This window comes from Dryobates pubescens, chromosome 3, assembly GCF_014839835.1.
Source record: "Dryobates pubescens isolate bDryPub1 chromosome 3, bDryPub1.pri, whole genome shotgun sequence".
In the NCBI taxonomy this organism is placed as follows: Eukaryota; Metazoa; Chordata; class Aves; order Piciformes; family Picidae; genus Dryobates; species Dryobates pubescens.
In genome coordinates, this window is record NC_071614.1 from 7,563,634 (window position 1) to 7,580,709 (window position 17,076).

Sequence of the window (17,076 nt, forward strand, 5' to 3'; positions counted from 1 at the left end):
CTCTCTTATTCTGTTCGGTCTGGTACCCCAAAACACAGAGCAGTGAACCTAACCTCACGCAATTCTCCTCATTTAAATATGATTTTATAGTCCTAATTTCAGAGCCCCAGATGATTTAAAAATTGAAGATTAACACTCTGCCTTCTAAATTCATCATATCAATTCTGCTGAGAATACTATAGACATATATATATGTGGACCTAAGTAATGAGTGTAGGTTATGCAAATGTATTCTCCACTGTGTACTTATATAAAGTGCAGTCCTGTACTATTCTATTGGCCATATTTAGATCACAAATCCTGCATGGCAAGCACCATTTTTGTGTCCTGTGCTGATCCACTGCCTGGCATGGTAGGGTTCCAGGATGCTCCTAGGACTTCTGCCCAAGGAATTTAATGGAATAACTAATGAAACATCCATACCTTCCACCAACGCCAATCAAAATCCCAACTGTAAACCAAAGAAACAAATCCAGCTGAGTTAAACGTTATCCCAGTCTCTACTCGCCCATCCCCACTCTACATCACAGTTGGTTTTCATCCGCTTTTTGTTTGTTCTCTCTCCTGGCATTAAGCAGTTGGAAAAAAATAATAATACTATTTCTGGGCTTTTTAAGGCATGGTCCAAATTGACAGAGTTTAGGAATTTGTCTCTGCTGAATACCAAAGAGATACTCCTGGGTAAGGAATTATTTTCTGATAGACTGAAGCGCTCCTGCTTATTTCACTCATCCATGCTGTAGCTGTCTGGATCACCTCTCCTGGCTATGCTCATCTTCCTTCCACTTCTTTTTTTTTTTTTGTGAGGTAACTGGATTCAAGCACAGGACAGTATCAGTGTGATAGGGAAGTTACTGAGACCCTCTGTGGGAGGCTGGTTTGAGAACAATTATCTGACAGAACTGTTTGGCAGTGCAGCCCAGTCCCTGCTATGACCCTCTTTCTAAATGCAGATATAATGACACATTAATGTTACATCTCATGAAGCCTGCTGGGTGAGGGTTCAGCAAGGTTCCCCTCATTTCCCTTCTTCACAGCAGTTCCTTTGTTACTGCCTTTCCTCCAGATCCTGTGATGGACAGGAGTCATGTGCTCCTCAAACACCAAAACAGGGTTGCCAAGAGAATTTACGGCCCGTGGGGCCAACAAAAAGTCCCAGGCCTCCTTGGGTTATCTCTAAGTCCTGCTTTCCTCCACCCATTGTGCCAGCTTGTCTGCTCAGGTGTAACAGATGCCAGGAAACACTAACACCCTTCAGCATGCTGCTTTTAAACAAGTCTTCACCTGGCTTCGCCCGTGTCTGCAGTGGTGGTATGTCTGTAGCAGAAAAGCAGAGACTGGGGAGAGAATGAGAGAGGAGAGGGAGACAGTAGGAGAGATTTGGGTTTGGCAGTCTGTCTCCCAGTCAGGTGGGAGATGGAAGCCAGGTTGATGTGCCCACACATGAGGCCAGCCCAATGGACCAGTGTGGTCTGCCTGGGTCATGAAGAACTTATCCTGGCTCTCTTAGCACCCTCTTTTTTTGGTACTAGAAGTCCAGGTTTGGCATGGACAGTTTTGTGGGCCCCACAGCCCATGGCAGCCTCCTCCTGCGGGGTGCAAGGCGGTGAAAGTGGAGGGTGCTCACCACTGGCCAAACCTGGGCAGGGAAGATCTCCATCTGTCTTTGCACTGGCTCCTTTCAGGCCCCTGAAAAGCCCGGCACAAGCAAGGTTTCTGCCGAGGACACCGAAATAGAGATCGGGCACCCCACTGCCGCTTCATTTCAGCTCAGCAGGAGTGCAAAGGGCATGCGGTTGTGTTCCGTTCATTTCGGTCTTCCCTCCCAGCCCATGGCCGCGCCGTTGACGCGGCACAAGAAAGCGACCTACGGCTGCGGGGACGCGGAGCGCGGACCCCGGCACAGCCCGGGGTGCGGTGCCGCCGCTCTGGCCGGCCCCGGCCCCCGCCCGCTGCGCCCACCGGTGCCGTGTTGCGCGGAGAGTCCCGGAGGCGCCGGGAGATGCGGGGAGCACAGGCGGGGGGTGCCCTGGGTGAGTGCGGCCCTCCGCTCCGCCAGGCGGGAGCGGAGAAGCGGAGGAGGTGGCCGCTGAGAAGGGGCTTGGCTCTCTCCGTTTCCAAGGGGTAGCCCGGCCGGCGGCCACCACGTGTCCCGGCAGCGACCCCCCCCCCTAACCCGGGCCCGCCGCAACCCAGCCGACCGGTGCGGCGCAAAGTGCGCGGTGCTCCTCCCCCGCTCCGCCGGCATGCGCGGGCGGAGGGAACAGAGCGGGGCCGGGGGCGGACGGACGGATGCCCATCGGGGGCGTGGAGGCGGCTAGCCCCCCGCCGCGGCCCTGCGCGCGTTTCTTGCTCCAATAAGCAATAATTAGGTCCTAAGCTAATGATGTGTCAGCTGATCCGCTCGCTCCGTCTGCGAGCCGGGGTGGGGGGGGTGCTGCGCCCGGAGACATCGCCATGGAAACGCTGCCCTCGCCGCTTCCCCCTCACCCCCGGTGTCTCCCTCCCCGGCGGCCCGCGCCTGGGTCCGCCCCATCCCGACATGGGACAGAGCTGCCCATCACCGCGCCAGCCCCCGCGCCCCGCCGCGCCATCCCGACATGGGACAGCGCTGCCCGTCACCGCGCCGCGCCGCCGTCGCCACAGAAACTTTTGTCCCGGCGGCCAATCAGGGCGCGGGGGGGGGGCGCGGAGCGGCGCTGGGCCCGGCCCGGTGCGCCACCGCCGCCGCCACCGCCACCGCCAGCCCGCCGTGGAGCACAGCGCGGGGAGCGGAGCTGCAGAGCACGGCAGGGCGCGGGCTCCCGGAGCGGCGCAGCCCTTGGCCGGGTCCGGGTGGGAGTCGTGCCCCAGCCGCGGAGGTGCCGGCTGTGGACAGGGGCGCGGAGCCGGGCACTGGATGGCGGAGGAGGCGCGGACGGGCGCGGCTGCGGAGAGGAGACGAGAGGAAGCGGAGCTGCGGCGGCTTCCCCCCGTGGAAGGAGTGTCCTGCTTGGTGCGGCCGGGGGGAGCGCGGAAATCTCCGGCGTGAGCTGAAACTGGCAAAGAGACGGGGGGTGGGAAATCAAGATCGCTTTTTTCTTCTTCTTCTCCACCCTCTGAAAAAGGGGGGTTTTGCTCAGCATCCGCACGCAAACTTACTTGAATGCATTGTAGCCAGTTTAGCCCAGAGACCAAAGGATACCCCGTACCCGAGGAGTCCTACATGTGTGAGCACCATCATTACACTGGCAGAGCAATCGAGAGCCGCCTCCTCTCCTCTACCAACATCCTCCTGGGACTGAGCTCGCTCTCCTCTGGTCCAGTATCCGAGCCTGGCTCCTATAGAGCTGCTTTAGTGGTTCGGTTTTGGTTTTATTTTAATTTTTTTCTCCATCATCTGCTGGGATTGCTCAGTAAATAGAGGAAAATTCCTCCAAAGGTATCTGGAAATTCAGTGGGACTGAATATGAGGAAGTGAGATGCTCACAGACTGTTCATTTTATTTTATTTTTTTTTAATTAAAAAATAGATACTTAAAATGCGGATCGGATATATTAGGCTTAGAAAATAGCAGGTAAGAACTTTCTTTCTTTTCAGTACCTTCATGCCCGGAGCGGGGATATCTAAAGCGAAGCTGCCCAGCCGTGGAATAAAGGGGGAGCAAAGAGACCAGTTTGCCCTTCAGTGCTTCCTCCATCCTGCGTGGCGAGGCGGCTTCAGGAGAGGCACAGCCCTCCAGGACAGAGCTAGAGCCCTTCCAGAAGGCAGCCCAGGGCTGCTGGGGCGGAGGAGGGGGCGCTTTTTATCCCTTCATTCTCTATCTTTTTTTTTTTCCTTACACCTGCACTATCCAGAGTGAATCCGGGTGCAGCTGATGTATGGAACAGAAGAAGGATCCGAGTCAATATTTTCTTTTCTCTTCGCTAAGCCGAGGGATTGGATTTTAATTATTTATCTGCCCGAACCCTCTCCGGGTAAGACGCTGCTGGAGCCAGTGGGATAGTCCTGCCTCGCACAATTATTAAAGAGACTGATCACGTACAGTGGAAGGATAAGAGGAGCCTTCACCAGACCCGTTTTGCCTCCTGTGAAAAAAAAATCATGAAGGAGAACATTGCCACACTATTGAATTGATCGCTGCCCCCCCTTCACCCATCCCCCTCCCGGCCCCCCCTATTCCCCCTTCCCCCCCCTCCCCCCCCCCCTCCCAGCACCACAACACAAAAAAAAAAAAAAAAACCCACCCCAAAAAAAAAAACCCGCTGGGATCTGCCTGCTCCGGGACCTCCTTCGCTCCGCTCGGAGCTGGATGCATTTTTCATGAGCGCTGGGTGAACAGGTGCAAAGTGCGGCGGGGCGGCCCAGCCCCGCACCCCGGCCCGCTTCGGGGCGGCGTGTGCGTGTGTCGGTGTGTCGGTGTGTGCCTGTCTGTCCGGCCGTCCGGCCGTGTGTGTGTGTGTGTGTGTGTGCGCCCCGGCGTGTGCATGTGTGCGAGTGTGTACTAGGAGATTATGGAGAGCAGCGACCGGGACATGTACCGCCAGTTTCAAGACTGGTGCCTCAGGACTTACGGGGACTCAGGAAAAACCAAGACGGTGACCCGTAAAAAATACGACCGGATCGTCCAGCTCCTGAACGGCTCCGAGTCGAGCTCCACGGATAATGCCAAATTCAAATTCTGGGTCAAATCTAAAGGCTTCCAGCTCGGCAACTCGGACGAGGTCAGTGGTGGTGCTGGAGGAGGGAAGCAAGTGCTGTACGTGCCAGTCAAAACCACGGTTAGTAGAGAATTGTCTTCCTTGTTCTATGTCGGCCGCTGCAGCCCGCTCCGGGAGCGAGAGGCACAGGGGGAGCCGCAGCCACAGTTGGCTCCTTCCTCCCTCTTCCCCCAAGTCATCATCACCATGTTGCGTTTGCCTGTCACATTATACACCGCCTAGGTCTTTGTGGCTCCCTTTATTTAAAGCGATCGTGCGCACAACACACCCAGCCGGCTCGGTGTCGTTCTCCTCCCCGTGTGTGTTCCCCCCCCAGCCCGGGCCACCGCGGCGGGTGTGCGGGGTGGGCTATTGTCCCGCCGCCGCCGCTCCGGCCATTGTGCCGGGGCCCGCCGCCCAGGGTAGCGGCGGGGCCGATCAGTAGCGCACTGGGGTGGGGGTGGGGGGGGTAGAGCCTGCCTGGCACAAAGCCAGGCGAGGCGCCCGCCGGTGATTTGGGGGGGTGGGGGGGTGGGGGCGCGGGTGTTTCCCCGGGATATCGGTCGGTTGTTTGGTTTTGGTTTTTTTTACATTATTTTTATTATTTTAATTGTTAGCCCTGAAGCCCCGGAGCCACCGAGAGGCACGAACGTGCCCGGGCTGGCGAAGGGAAGCGGCAGCTGCGGTTGTAGTGGTGGCGGGGAGAGAAGGATGCTCAACAAAGGGAGAGGGGGTTCCGCATGCCCGGAGGAGGGCTGCATTTCTGTTCCTCTTGCTGAGGTCGCAGCCATAAGACCTAAAGCTCGGCGTGATGCGCTGCCAGGGCAGCATCCCCCGGCAGCAGCATCCCCGGCAGCAGCATCCCCCGGCAGCAGCATCCCCCGGCAGCAGCCGCCGAGCCCGGCGCAGGGCGGGCAGCGGGGGAGCTGCTCTGCTCGGTGGTGGGAGAAGCGACACATTTCCCTATTTGAGAAGATGGGGACTGTTGGCTGCAAGTAGGTTTTGCCTATTGAACTCTCTTAATGTATCATTATTCTTACTTATGCTCCGGGTCACGAAAGCTAAGCTTCTTTTGTCTGTGTGCGTGGGGCGGGTGGGGAGGGGAAGCTGAGAAAGGAAACCCGGCAATTAAAAATATTCCTGCCTGGGCATTTGGCTCGGATGAGCAATATTCTCTCCTCCTTTCTTTTTTTTTTTTTTCTTCCCGAGGACTGGCAGCTTATTCTGTCCTAACGGGAAGGTTGCTGGGTGGCGCAGCAAAGGGGGCTTCTTGGAAAGTATTCTGGGTTGGGTTGTGACGTAGGATGCCGGGGAAATCTGCTGCTCTGCCTCGCTGAAGTCACAAACCTGGGCATTCCCAGGGGCTGGCTCCTATTTTGCCCCCTTGTCATCAGTGCTGTCATGGCTTTGAGGAGGTAGAGGTGGGGAAACAACTGTAAGGAGTTGACAAATACGAAGCTTGAAAGTAAAAGAGAAGCTCTGGATGGAGTTTGTTTCCACTTGATGGTTGGAGTTTGTTTTCTCTTGATGGTTTTTATTTACCAGAGTGTTCTAGGTCTGCCTATAGATTCAGGTTATTGGGCAAATTTCTGTTCTGCCATTAGGTGACTGACTGCTCACTGCTGACCCAGAGGGTCCTGTAGATAAAATTTATAACACAAATGTTGTTTGAAGCAGAGTTCTCCCCTTAGGTCAGTATCTTTAATATCATTTCTGCTCATTGAAATAATTTTGGAGAGCCAAATAGGCAAGATCAGTTGGTTATTCCTAAGACTGTTCTTTCCACTGCCAGTTCAAAACTGCAAGCAAATCCACTGTTTTTAAAAATGACACTGACCACACTACTAAATAAAAAGGTTAACCTTAATTTTACACAATGGAATTCAAGAATTAAGTACTGTTCTGAGCTTCTGAAACACAAGACTCAGTGATGATCAGCTTGTCTGTTCTCTCTCACCTTTGCCTGAAGTCCCACCTCACATCCCCTTCTTCTGTTTTATTTTCAGATCAAATAATCAACTTTTTTCCTCCCCCCCCCACCCCCCTACAGCAATTTCAGTCATAGATTGAGAGCCTTGTTGGTCTTTTGGGGGGAATCATGCTTTCAATTGTGAATGTCTCTATATCCCTATATAGGTATTTATATTCATATAGAAGTAACTGCCTTTAGATCGCATAAGCAGCCAAGCAGGCACACTAATAAAATAAGGATGCCTGCTAATAAAATCAAGAAAGGAAAGTCAGCATGACCTATCTGTGAGCAGTTCCTGGATATCTGTACATGAACAATGACACATAAGCCCTTAGAGAAAAGGTCTTGCATGTAGGTAAAATTTCCTCCTGTTGGCCAACATAAATCTGTTGTCCAAGATAAATGAGTAAAGGTGATACTCAGCATTCTCATGCAACATTCAGCCCTGAGAATCAAATGCTTCCCTCTTCCTAAAGCCACAAGTCTGGTGTCACTGTCCCATGACAAAAGGCAGAGGAGTATTTAAGATGACCCATAGGGTGGCAGTGGTTTGTAAGTTCTGTTGTCAGGGCAGGGACAGTGCCTGCCAGGTCGCCAGAAGCTCACAAGTCTTCTGACAGAGTAGGGATGCAGCCCCTGTCCCAGAAAAACCCTAGTGACAAAGCTCCTATTGACTTCCAGAGGCCTAGGATTTCATCCAGACAGGAATGATAAGTTACAGGGGGATTTTCATCAGGTAGCAATTGTTGATAAGCCTTAAAAGCCTACACTAATTTCTTTAACTCTTAGTAATTATTTATGAGTTTATTAATTTATGACCATTAAGAAACATCCCCACTGGCTTATTGTTTGGGTTTGTTGGTTTGTGTTTTTTTTCCCTCTCTCTTTGCTATCCCATACTTTTGAATTTGTCCTGTTCACAGAGAGACCCACACACAGTGACAGATCCCTGAACTGTGAGTCTCTCCCTCCTCCCTCTTCTTGTCCATCACTTGATCTCACCATAGGTAAAAGTAATTTCAATTTAAAATTAATCACTGCTGGCAGCATGAGCACTCCCTCTGCAGTAACAGGATGGATGAAATTACAAGTTGGACTCTATAGTCACAAGCTGGTCAAAAATAGGCAAATATTCAAATACTTCATTAGGAATTATTCTCTCCTTGAAGCTTTAAGATTTGCTGCTCAGCTTTGCTGTCAGCCAGAGAGATTTGCTCCTGATGGTGCTGTAATCCACTGCTGCTGGTAATTAGACATCATTACTGCTGCGTTAAAGGGAAAGAGAGAAGGAGAGAGGACAGGCTGGGGCTAATTAACTACTTGATTCTAATGAAAGAAAGAGAGCCTGATAGCAACTGGGAGGTTGCACTGGAACAGGCTAGATGTACAACACAGACTTAATTGAAGCAGGGGTGTCTTGCAGTCTCACGGTAGCTGAGGCTTGGTCTACTTTCATATTCTGTGGGCAGTAGCACAAGAGGTATTATTCTGTTTGTGCCTTGCCTGGTTGGTAAGTAGCTCAAAATCACAGGCCTGTCTTCAATATCAAGTTTAAGCATGACAGAAAGGAGAATGCATAGATGATTATGTGCTGGCTTAATCTGTTTTACGGGTATGGTCTCCTCAAGAGCAACAGGAACAAATCAATTTCTGAATGGTCACATCCCTCTGTGGCCTAGGAGATGCACTTTTGGTCACCAGGCAACAACATCCCCTGTGAAACAGCCATTTTAAGTCCAGAGTGGGACAACACACAGTAAGGTATTCCTATATGCATCCTAGTGAGGCCAGCAATATGCCAAATGGCTGACAGTATAAACTTTTAATGGTTGGTACTCACAATCCATGAGGAGTCATAGAGCTAATATTTGTGGTGTAATATCTTTCCTAGCCATGTACATGAATTTTATGGTGGAGTCTCTCTTTTTTTTTTTTTTCCCCTTGTGTGTGTATTTTCTGCACAGTTCTTTAACTGGAACTGCTTATTGAGTGCCAACTTGAAAACAAATTTCTTTTCACCATCTTTCATTCTCTTGCTTGAGGTTGTCCATAGGCACAAATATGGCTCCTCAAATTGGTGATGATGTTAAAAGCAAGTTAGAAAATAGTGGTCCAAGCTGTAGCAGTGGATTCTAAGCAGAACTTTCCTTTAAAAGAGAAGGGCTAAGATGACTGCAGGATGCCTCTCAAATACAGACATTACACAGTATTACCAAACTAAGAGAGGATAATCTCAAAGGCCAAGTTCAGATTGCTTTTATGTCAGGATCCATTTTGAATGACTCCACTTACTTTAATGAAATCACAAGGCCAATGTATGAATTTTCCTGTGTCTTCTGGTATATTTTCCACCTGCAAGCATAAGGATGAACTTCCAAGCCCCAATGCTGTTCAGTTAAATCTGTAGATCCTCCAGGAGAATCTGGTACACCCTGGATTGCCACTAGCAGACCAGTGAGGCTCTCTGCAGGTGCAGGGCTGCACTGCTGAACCTAATTACAGGATTTAGTGCTTAAAATTACAGGCCAGTCGGCTCTGTGGAACAGGCTGTATCCCAGCCCACCTCTTGTTAGTGTTGGTTAGTGATGTAGAATAGTAGATGGACACGTGAGTTTATGGTTTGCTTGATTTTATATACATGACTTTGTTTATGAAGGAAAGAAACAGGTCACCATATAAATTGCCTCTATGTGGTGCTTTAAATGATATTTTAAATTGGTCTTTATTTTAGGATATTTTCTAGCAGTCTGAAAATATGCAGTGCATTTCTCTCAATTTTTTTTTTTCTGTAGCCATCAATACAAAAGTGTTTGTCAAATATAAAAGTGCTTGTCAAATACATACTGGTAGCTCTGCAGCCTACTGAACTGCCAGCACATAATGGCAGTAAGTACCATGGAAAGGTGATGCTGAGGGTGAGCTATAATTTATCCCAAGGTACAATTCTGCAGTAGTTTACAGTCCTGTTAAATGCACCTTCCAGGCTCAGCAGCACTATTTGAGCCCTGCCATGTCCATCTCATTTTAACTGCCCACTGCATTTTCCTCAAGCCCTGCTCAGGTCTGCAGGGCTTCCTTTCCTCCTCTTACCCACAGCCTCTGCCCTGCCATTTGCAGATCCGCTGGACGCGGTGAGGAGAGATGCTGGTGAATCAGACAGTGCTGGAAAATGGTCACAGCAGATGGAACAAAACTGGTTTAGTTGGCAACAGTTAGTGCAAGCTTTCAGTGAAGTGTTCATGAAAAAAGAGACTATCTCTGTCCTGAAATGTAGAAATGTTAAAGTGGGCATATGCAAGACACCATCTCCACGTGTGTGAGAGAGAAAGGGAATGAGAGAAGCGGAGATCTCCTGGTAACAATGTTGAGCTACAATGTTCCCAAGGCACAGGAGCCAAAGACAGCACATTCTTTAAAAAGGGATCATTTGAAATGTCTACTTCTGTAAAACTAGAAACTGTTAATGTTACTTTAGAAACATGAAATAGAGTGTAGCAGTACCATAACAAAACCTGCTAGTGGTAGATCCATCCCATGCATGCAATGAGACAGGATGACAGATGCAGTGCTGTCCTCTGGTAAAGGCCAGGCTTGTAGCTTAGAAGCCCAGTTCTTTCTGGTGATCCAAAATAAAACCTCACAGCTTGATTTTCATGCTGCAGTGAACCTTTGCTGATGATAGTGTACTTGGTTCTTCATCGTCTTACCCTCAGCCTCTTACCAGTGAAGCTGCACTGGATTCAGTCATGGTGCAGCATGGTGGGGACTCCATCTCAGGCACTTCAGTCCTGATTTTCTTAAGATGTACTGAATGTTGCTTCTGTGGCCACCCAGCTGTGTGATCAGTGGGAAATGGAGCTGGCATTTGCTAGCTGGCTAGTGCCAAAATGGATGATGGATATTAGTACAGCATGACAGGACCTTTTCTGATCTTCTAATGGATAAAGTTTTGTTCTCTAACTTGTAGGGTGATCACCATTGCTCTTGCTCCAGAAGAAAAGGAAACACATTCTGTAGAGACTACACAGAAAGCCTTGTGTAGAGAAGGCTTACCATGAACACAAGCCTCTGGGGGAAGGGGGCTACCGCTAGTGCTGGATGAATGTGGGAGTTAGTGATTCAAATTTCATTTTACACTACAGAAATAAATTCAAATTGGCTGACATTGAACCATGAGTTTTGAGCTGCTGTTGAAAGGAGGCAACCAGTAGCTGTTGGGGCTTTGTCTGAAGGAAGCTATTTATGTCCTGATCTTTCCCTGTACGTATGCAGGATAAGCCTGTTGAGAGTTTGCTGGTAAAAGAGAAACAAAACAAGCAGGGCAGATATTGAAGAGAGATCTGAATAAGGTAGATGTGGAGAAAAAGCATGAGACAAAGTGGCAGGAAACACTTTCCAGGAGGATGATACCAGATTGTGCCCCTCCTATGCACCACTGAGCATCCCTTGTTGAGTAGATTGATTCTGGTCAACACAGCCCCCCAAATAAGTGGAGATTTCCAGGATGTAAGAGATGTTTTTATCTTGTATGTGTCATTTTGGATGTGCCAGAAGCCTCTTTGGATTTAGAAAACTCAGGAGATATTAGTTGGTGTCTGAGAGTTGTTTGCATTGTCCTGCAGCAGCACTGAAAGTGATCCTGTAGCTTTCTGAGATTATTGTTGTTGGTTTTTTCTTTTTAAATAGAGGAGCCTCAAAACCTTATGTTTCCACTAGCAAGGTGGTTTTTTTAATGGTTTATAAACAACAAATACGCAGGCAGGCACTGCCAATATCCAGGAAAGCCTTGCTACAAGCTATGGCATTGAACATTCTTCTTGGATGCAGATGGCTTTTCTTCGTGATCAGCTTCATCACAGACAGTTGTACAGGCTTCTAACTGCTTATTCAATAACTCTGCAAGCTGCAAAGCCTGACAGTTACTATGTGCATCTGCAGGGATTACAGCTGGTTGTGGAAATTGAATTGTAGGGTTTGAACCATTTAGTTGTATCTGTTAGTCTTCAACTTAAGGGGCTATTTTACTTAATAAATCTGATCTATGTTAGAGCTAACCTCAAGTGAAGACACGTGGCTTTGGGGTTTTTGCTTGTTTGCTTTGGTTTGGTTTTTGGTTTTTTTTCAGAAATATTCTGTATAGACTAAGAAGGACAAATTTTTTATGAAATGACCTACTTGAGGCTAGGATGAAAAAGCCATTCAACCTTTTTCACTTGAGAGCCTGTAATTAAGCTCCTCTGGGAAAGGAGAGGCTTTATATAGCATATGGCCAATAAGATCTGTGGGTCTGAAAGTTCTGTAAGTGTTGCTCCCCCAAAGTTTCTGATGCAGCAAGAGATGGATGCTAACACATTTTGACTGTACTTAAGAAGATTGATGAGGTGAGATCACTTGCAATTAAATGACTTACAAGTCTTACTCTCTGTAGTCATTTTAAAATGAGTATGTCTTGTACCTGTTCTCCGTTGCCTCTGGACTTACACATACCACTGCCAATACTGCCAGGAGGATTCTGTAGGAAGTTTTTGTTCAAGGAAGATCCAGAGCGGAAGCAGCTGCCACTAAATCATAACCTATCTGTAGGATAAAGCAGGATTGTGGTGGCATATAGGAAATCAGACCTGTGAATGCACTAATGCTTACTACCCTGAGCTGATAGAAGATGAGTAACAAGCAAGTAATTACTCAAGTATTTAGATACAGTAGGAGAAGAAGAGATATGGTATGGAAGATAAGGAGGACAAAAAGGTTTAACAGAACTTCATTTCTCAGTGTGTATCTTCTCTGTTGTGGGTGATGAGGAAATGCTTGACTTGGGTTTACATTTTTTTTTCAGGTGATAAAACTGAAGAATGGTCAGAAGTAAGAGGAATAAAAAGAAAGAGGTGATGGCAAAGCAAGATATTAAATCATAGTGCATCACCAGAACTAATATAGAATACTAAAGAACTTCAGAATGGAGGAACTAAAATATTATTAAAATACATCACTTGCCACTATCTATGGCAATGATACTGGAGGATGGGCAAAAATGTACTAGAAAGGGGTGTGTGTGTGGGGGGAAGGTGGTAGAGATAGTACTTAGAAATGACAGACCAATGAACAATATTTCAACACCAGGAAGAAAAAAAATCAATAAGCAAATCATTAAAAATAGAGTTGTTAAGTGTCAATGTGAACCACACCTGGCTGGTGCAACTAGTTTGGAGTTGATAAGGGTTAATTATGTTCCTCTAACCTGTTGTGCTCAAAAGTCCTGTAAATAGTTTTCAGGTAAAAAGTTGGTTCTGGATTCCTTCAGAAATGAAACCAGTCTGATGCTGAGCGGGGTTGAAACTGGCTATGTTGACAAATTAAAGCTGGGATGGAGGTGGGAAGCCATAGGAAGCACTCTAGAGTGATAGGAACACAGTTCAGTGTGTGTACACACACACACACACAAGTATGTATGGGTACACAGACACACATAAAGCCCAGACAAATGAGAGAGTTTCAACACTGGATGGAAATGCAAATTAATTAGGTTAAGCAAGTCAAGGAAGAATTGGGAGGGAAAATAGAAATATCATAACAAAGGGAAAAAAAGGAGAATTCATGGCAGGCATAATTCCCTACAGACCACTGCCAGATAATTTACATTTTATGCCATTGTGACATGAGCTTTTTGAAGGGAAAGGAAGAATTTAAGCTTTTCAATCACGTTTAAAATCACAATTAAAATGTATAGAATTAGTATAACCTCCCAAGGGAGATATTTAGGAATCATTTCAAACAAATCAATAAGCGTATCTTCAACAAGCATAGTGAGGGTAGCAAAAATAGGCATTAGGAAAAGTACAGAGAATAATATTGAAAACTTATTCTTCTTGTTAATTAAATGCTATGCCCTTGCCTTTTAATAACATGCTTAGTGTATTTACCTCATCTGTAGAAGGTCACAACAGATGAAAGGTCCAGGAAAGGTAACTAAGCTAATTAAAGAAAAGAGGTACTTATAAGTGAAATAGATTTTAATGGTTATGTCACCCAGAAAGATGAATGTCCAGAGAACATGCACAGTAGAAACCAGACAGGTAAAGATGGAGAAGGAAGCTGAGAGAAATGGTGTGGTGTAAATACTGATGAATAGCAGAGAGAGAAAATTCAGCACCCACCCTTTTTAATCCTGTTCCATCTTCTAAGACTCCTTTGACCACCACCTCAAAAGGTGATTCAAAGCTAGGCCATTGTTTTATAGCCCATAGTCTTTGGAATGGAAAGTCTGCATTGCAGCCCCTGGAGAAACTCTGATTGATTCAGTCAAAATTTCTCCTCAGGATTTTACAAGAGAGTGATAGCTCTGTGGCTCTCCTAAGGATGTAGCATGCTCTTTACATCAGTTCAGCTTTGCTGGCTGGAGCAGAAGTGAGGACAAGGTCATACTGCTGCACTTCTCTCTTCCCCTGGGAGCCACAGGAGTTGGTGATGGCACTTACTTGCTGCCTTGCTGTTAGCTGGTGTCTGGCAGCATCTCCCCAGGTCTCTCCCATGCAGTCAACACAAGGAAAGACTTGTAGAACGTGGTGAAATCCCAGCATTTTCCCATCCCTTCCCCTTTGTACTGCATGTCAGTATTGCTGGTGGTCTCAGCATTCAGGCTTTTGTTTCATGAGCAGATTATTAAGTTTTAGGTGTTCTTCAGCTGGCTAAAGCTAGCAGAGGAAAAGAATTTGGTCATGTACTGCACAATGCTCCTCTATGCACTGTATTTTGTTTCAGGATTTATTTGTTTATTTACTAATTACTGAGCTCTGAGACATCTTCTACAGACTTCCTTGGAGACTGGGACTCAGTTTGACTGTAGCAGGTTCTCTAGGTGGTTGCTGTAGTGATATTACTAAGTCTGGAGGGAGGAAGGGAGACCATCACATTTCTGAGCTCCAGCACTATCCTGTGTGGAGCAGTGCATGAGATCACTGTGTTTTAGACAGAATGTGACGAAGCACCTCCATGCTCCAATTTACTCCGCTTGTGATGACAAGTATTGTGCTGTTTTCACCTCTGTGTTTTTTGTCTCCTCGTGGTAGATTATTAATGTTTATGTGTATGTGTGTTTGTATTTATTGCCACTATCACCAAACTCTCGCTGTGGTGGGAAGAAAAGGAAAAAAGGAGTAGAATTATTAGAGAATTAGTTGCAAATGTGAGAGGAAATTAGCTCCTTCAAATGATGACAGTTTCTGGAAGACTATGCTTTTGAGCAGTCTGACCAGCAAGTGTGGCATGTATATAATTAGATGACTTGTCCCATTGCATTTCTTAAACTGCAGTGGAAAAGAAAAACGAATGTAGCTCATTCTTTTCTCCCTTAATCTAGACCTAGTCATATTTTCTTTTTATGACATCTTTTGATAACCTTTATCTTTTTATATTCTGAGAGTTCAGCAAAGCCCCACGGCCATGGCTGCCATAATACCACAGTATTTCATTTGTAGCAAGCAAACAGCTCAGCCTTCTTTTAATGAGTGCTATATTCCAGTTCCAGGCATCCAGCTGAAACCTGTAGTTCAGGCAGACAGCATCTATTTACCCCTTCTTGTCTCAATTTGGGCTTGTCCAACAAGGAGATGGGATAGTAAATTCTGTATGGATGCAGAAACCCCCCCCCCCCCAACAAACCCAACAACCCAGAACTTCTCAGAAAGGTGTATATATTGTAAACTCCCTGCATTTTGACCCTGCATTTTCCAGAGAACCTATACATGTCCTCTGCTGTGTTTTACCAGTGCATAAAACCTGGTTTATCACTGTTTTGGTGTAACTGAGAGTTGAACTGGCCATGTGGCGAGCTTTCAGGGAGTTAAATTTGCACTGAAGCAAAAATAAAGCAATATAAAGCAAGCTAGGTCTAGGGGTAAATAAGGCTGGTTAAAGCAAGACTGTTTTATTCCTTTTTAACTGCCAATCTGTATAGCAAATTCTTGTATTACTCTCTTCAGATCAGCTCAATTTTGGCAAGCTGCATCAGACTTTGAGGCAACTGTGCAACTGCAAAGATTGTTTTACCTGTATTCCTAATGGCACCTTACATTTTCAACTTGAACCAAAAGGGCTGATTTCAGAACTGAATAGGAAAAAAAAAAACCAACATTTTAAATAGAAGATTATTAATAAGCATAGACAGGACATTTTAATTAATAGAATTCTAAAGAGCTACGTCTTTTCTGTTACTTATTGTTGAACTTTGAAGAATTTATAGGTAATTACCATCATTTAAAAAAGAAATGATTCTTAATAAAGTCACAAACATTTTCACGTGCACAGCCTTCAAAAATACATCACATTTGCATTATGCTTGCTGTCATTTGAAAGCAGGCAAATAAATAAACCACAACATAGCTGGTTATGTGAAAATACTTTGAATTACTCATTTGCCGAACAGACCCAAGGAGGGAACAAACAGACCTACAAAAGAGCTGAAAAACTGTAACTATAGGAACTTGGAAGGAGTCAAGCTGGTGAAATCTGTGAGGCTTTGAAGGGCCAGTCATCTTAAATTGCACTGCCTGAAGTCTCCTCCCGGGATAGGACCAGCAGAAGGTCTGTGATTAATTTTTTTTGGCACAAAGACTGTGTCCCTCTTTTGAAGACAGGATGCAGTCCTTGGGTGATGCTTGGGCTTTGTAATAGCCAGTGCCTGAGGGAGGAGTCCAGCCACAAAGCATCCACCATGTGCAGATGATCAGTTGGTGTTGGTTAACTGAAAAGCAATGACTAAATTCTCAGTAGGATATGTTCAGATGAAGTTTTTCTGTTTATAAAGAACAATTTACCTGTAACTGCTATCCAGTTTTGCCACAGTATATCCCAGTGCTTGACCGGTGTATAGACACGTTTCTCAAATGTATAAAAATACCTAGAAAGGATTCATTACAGCAAGGCCAAATTCAGCACCCTGCTCTCATCTCCTTGGTTATAATCTTCTGCAATGCACTCACTGCAGTGCACTGTGTGGACAGCTCTCCATTGCAGAAATCCCCATATTCTGGCTGTTTAGGGAAGGAATAACCAAAGTGGAGAACAAGCTTGATCTTGGGCCTCTACACATTACATGTGTTTAAGTTTAGATTGAAAGTGCATCTCTCATCCTGTCCCCTCCCCAACTAAACATACACAACACATGCACTCAGCCTCAGTTACACTGCTGAGGTTGGTTGGTTGATTGTTTTTGAGTGTTTTCCCTTTTCTGTGGGTATTGCATTAGGACCTTTGCTATGGGGAGAATCTCCCTTTTCCCTGTCTCTTTGAACTATATTTGCATTAGAGCCATCCTGCTTCTAATAAGAGGGGAAGAAAAGCGAGATGAGAGAACAAATGGAGTGAAGTGTTAAAGCCAATCAAGTATAAACAAACTTTGGCTTAATAGCTCCCTGTGAGCTCATTCTA

At 46.5% G+C, this 17,076-nt stretch overlaps 1 protein-coding gene across 1 annotated transcript in view; it reads left to right on the plus strand.

The window, feature by feature from the left end:
- The first annotated feature begins 4,253 nt into the window (after positions 1–4,253).
- The window catches only part of NOL4 (nucleolar protein 4), a 174,918-nt gene continuing 162,095 nt past the window's right edge, over positions 4,254–17,076 (plus strand). The window contains exon 1 of the mRNA XM_054179636.1: positions 4,254–4,760. Coding sequence (XP_054035611.1) covers positions 4,494–4,760 — 267 coding nt within the window. The 5' untranslated portion in view covers positions 4,254–4,493. The remainder of the gene's footprint in view (positions 4,761–17,076) is intronic.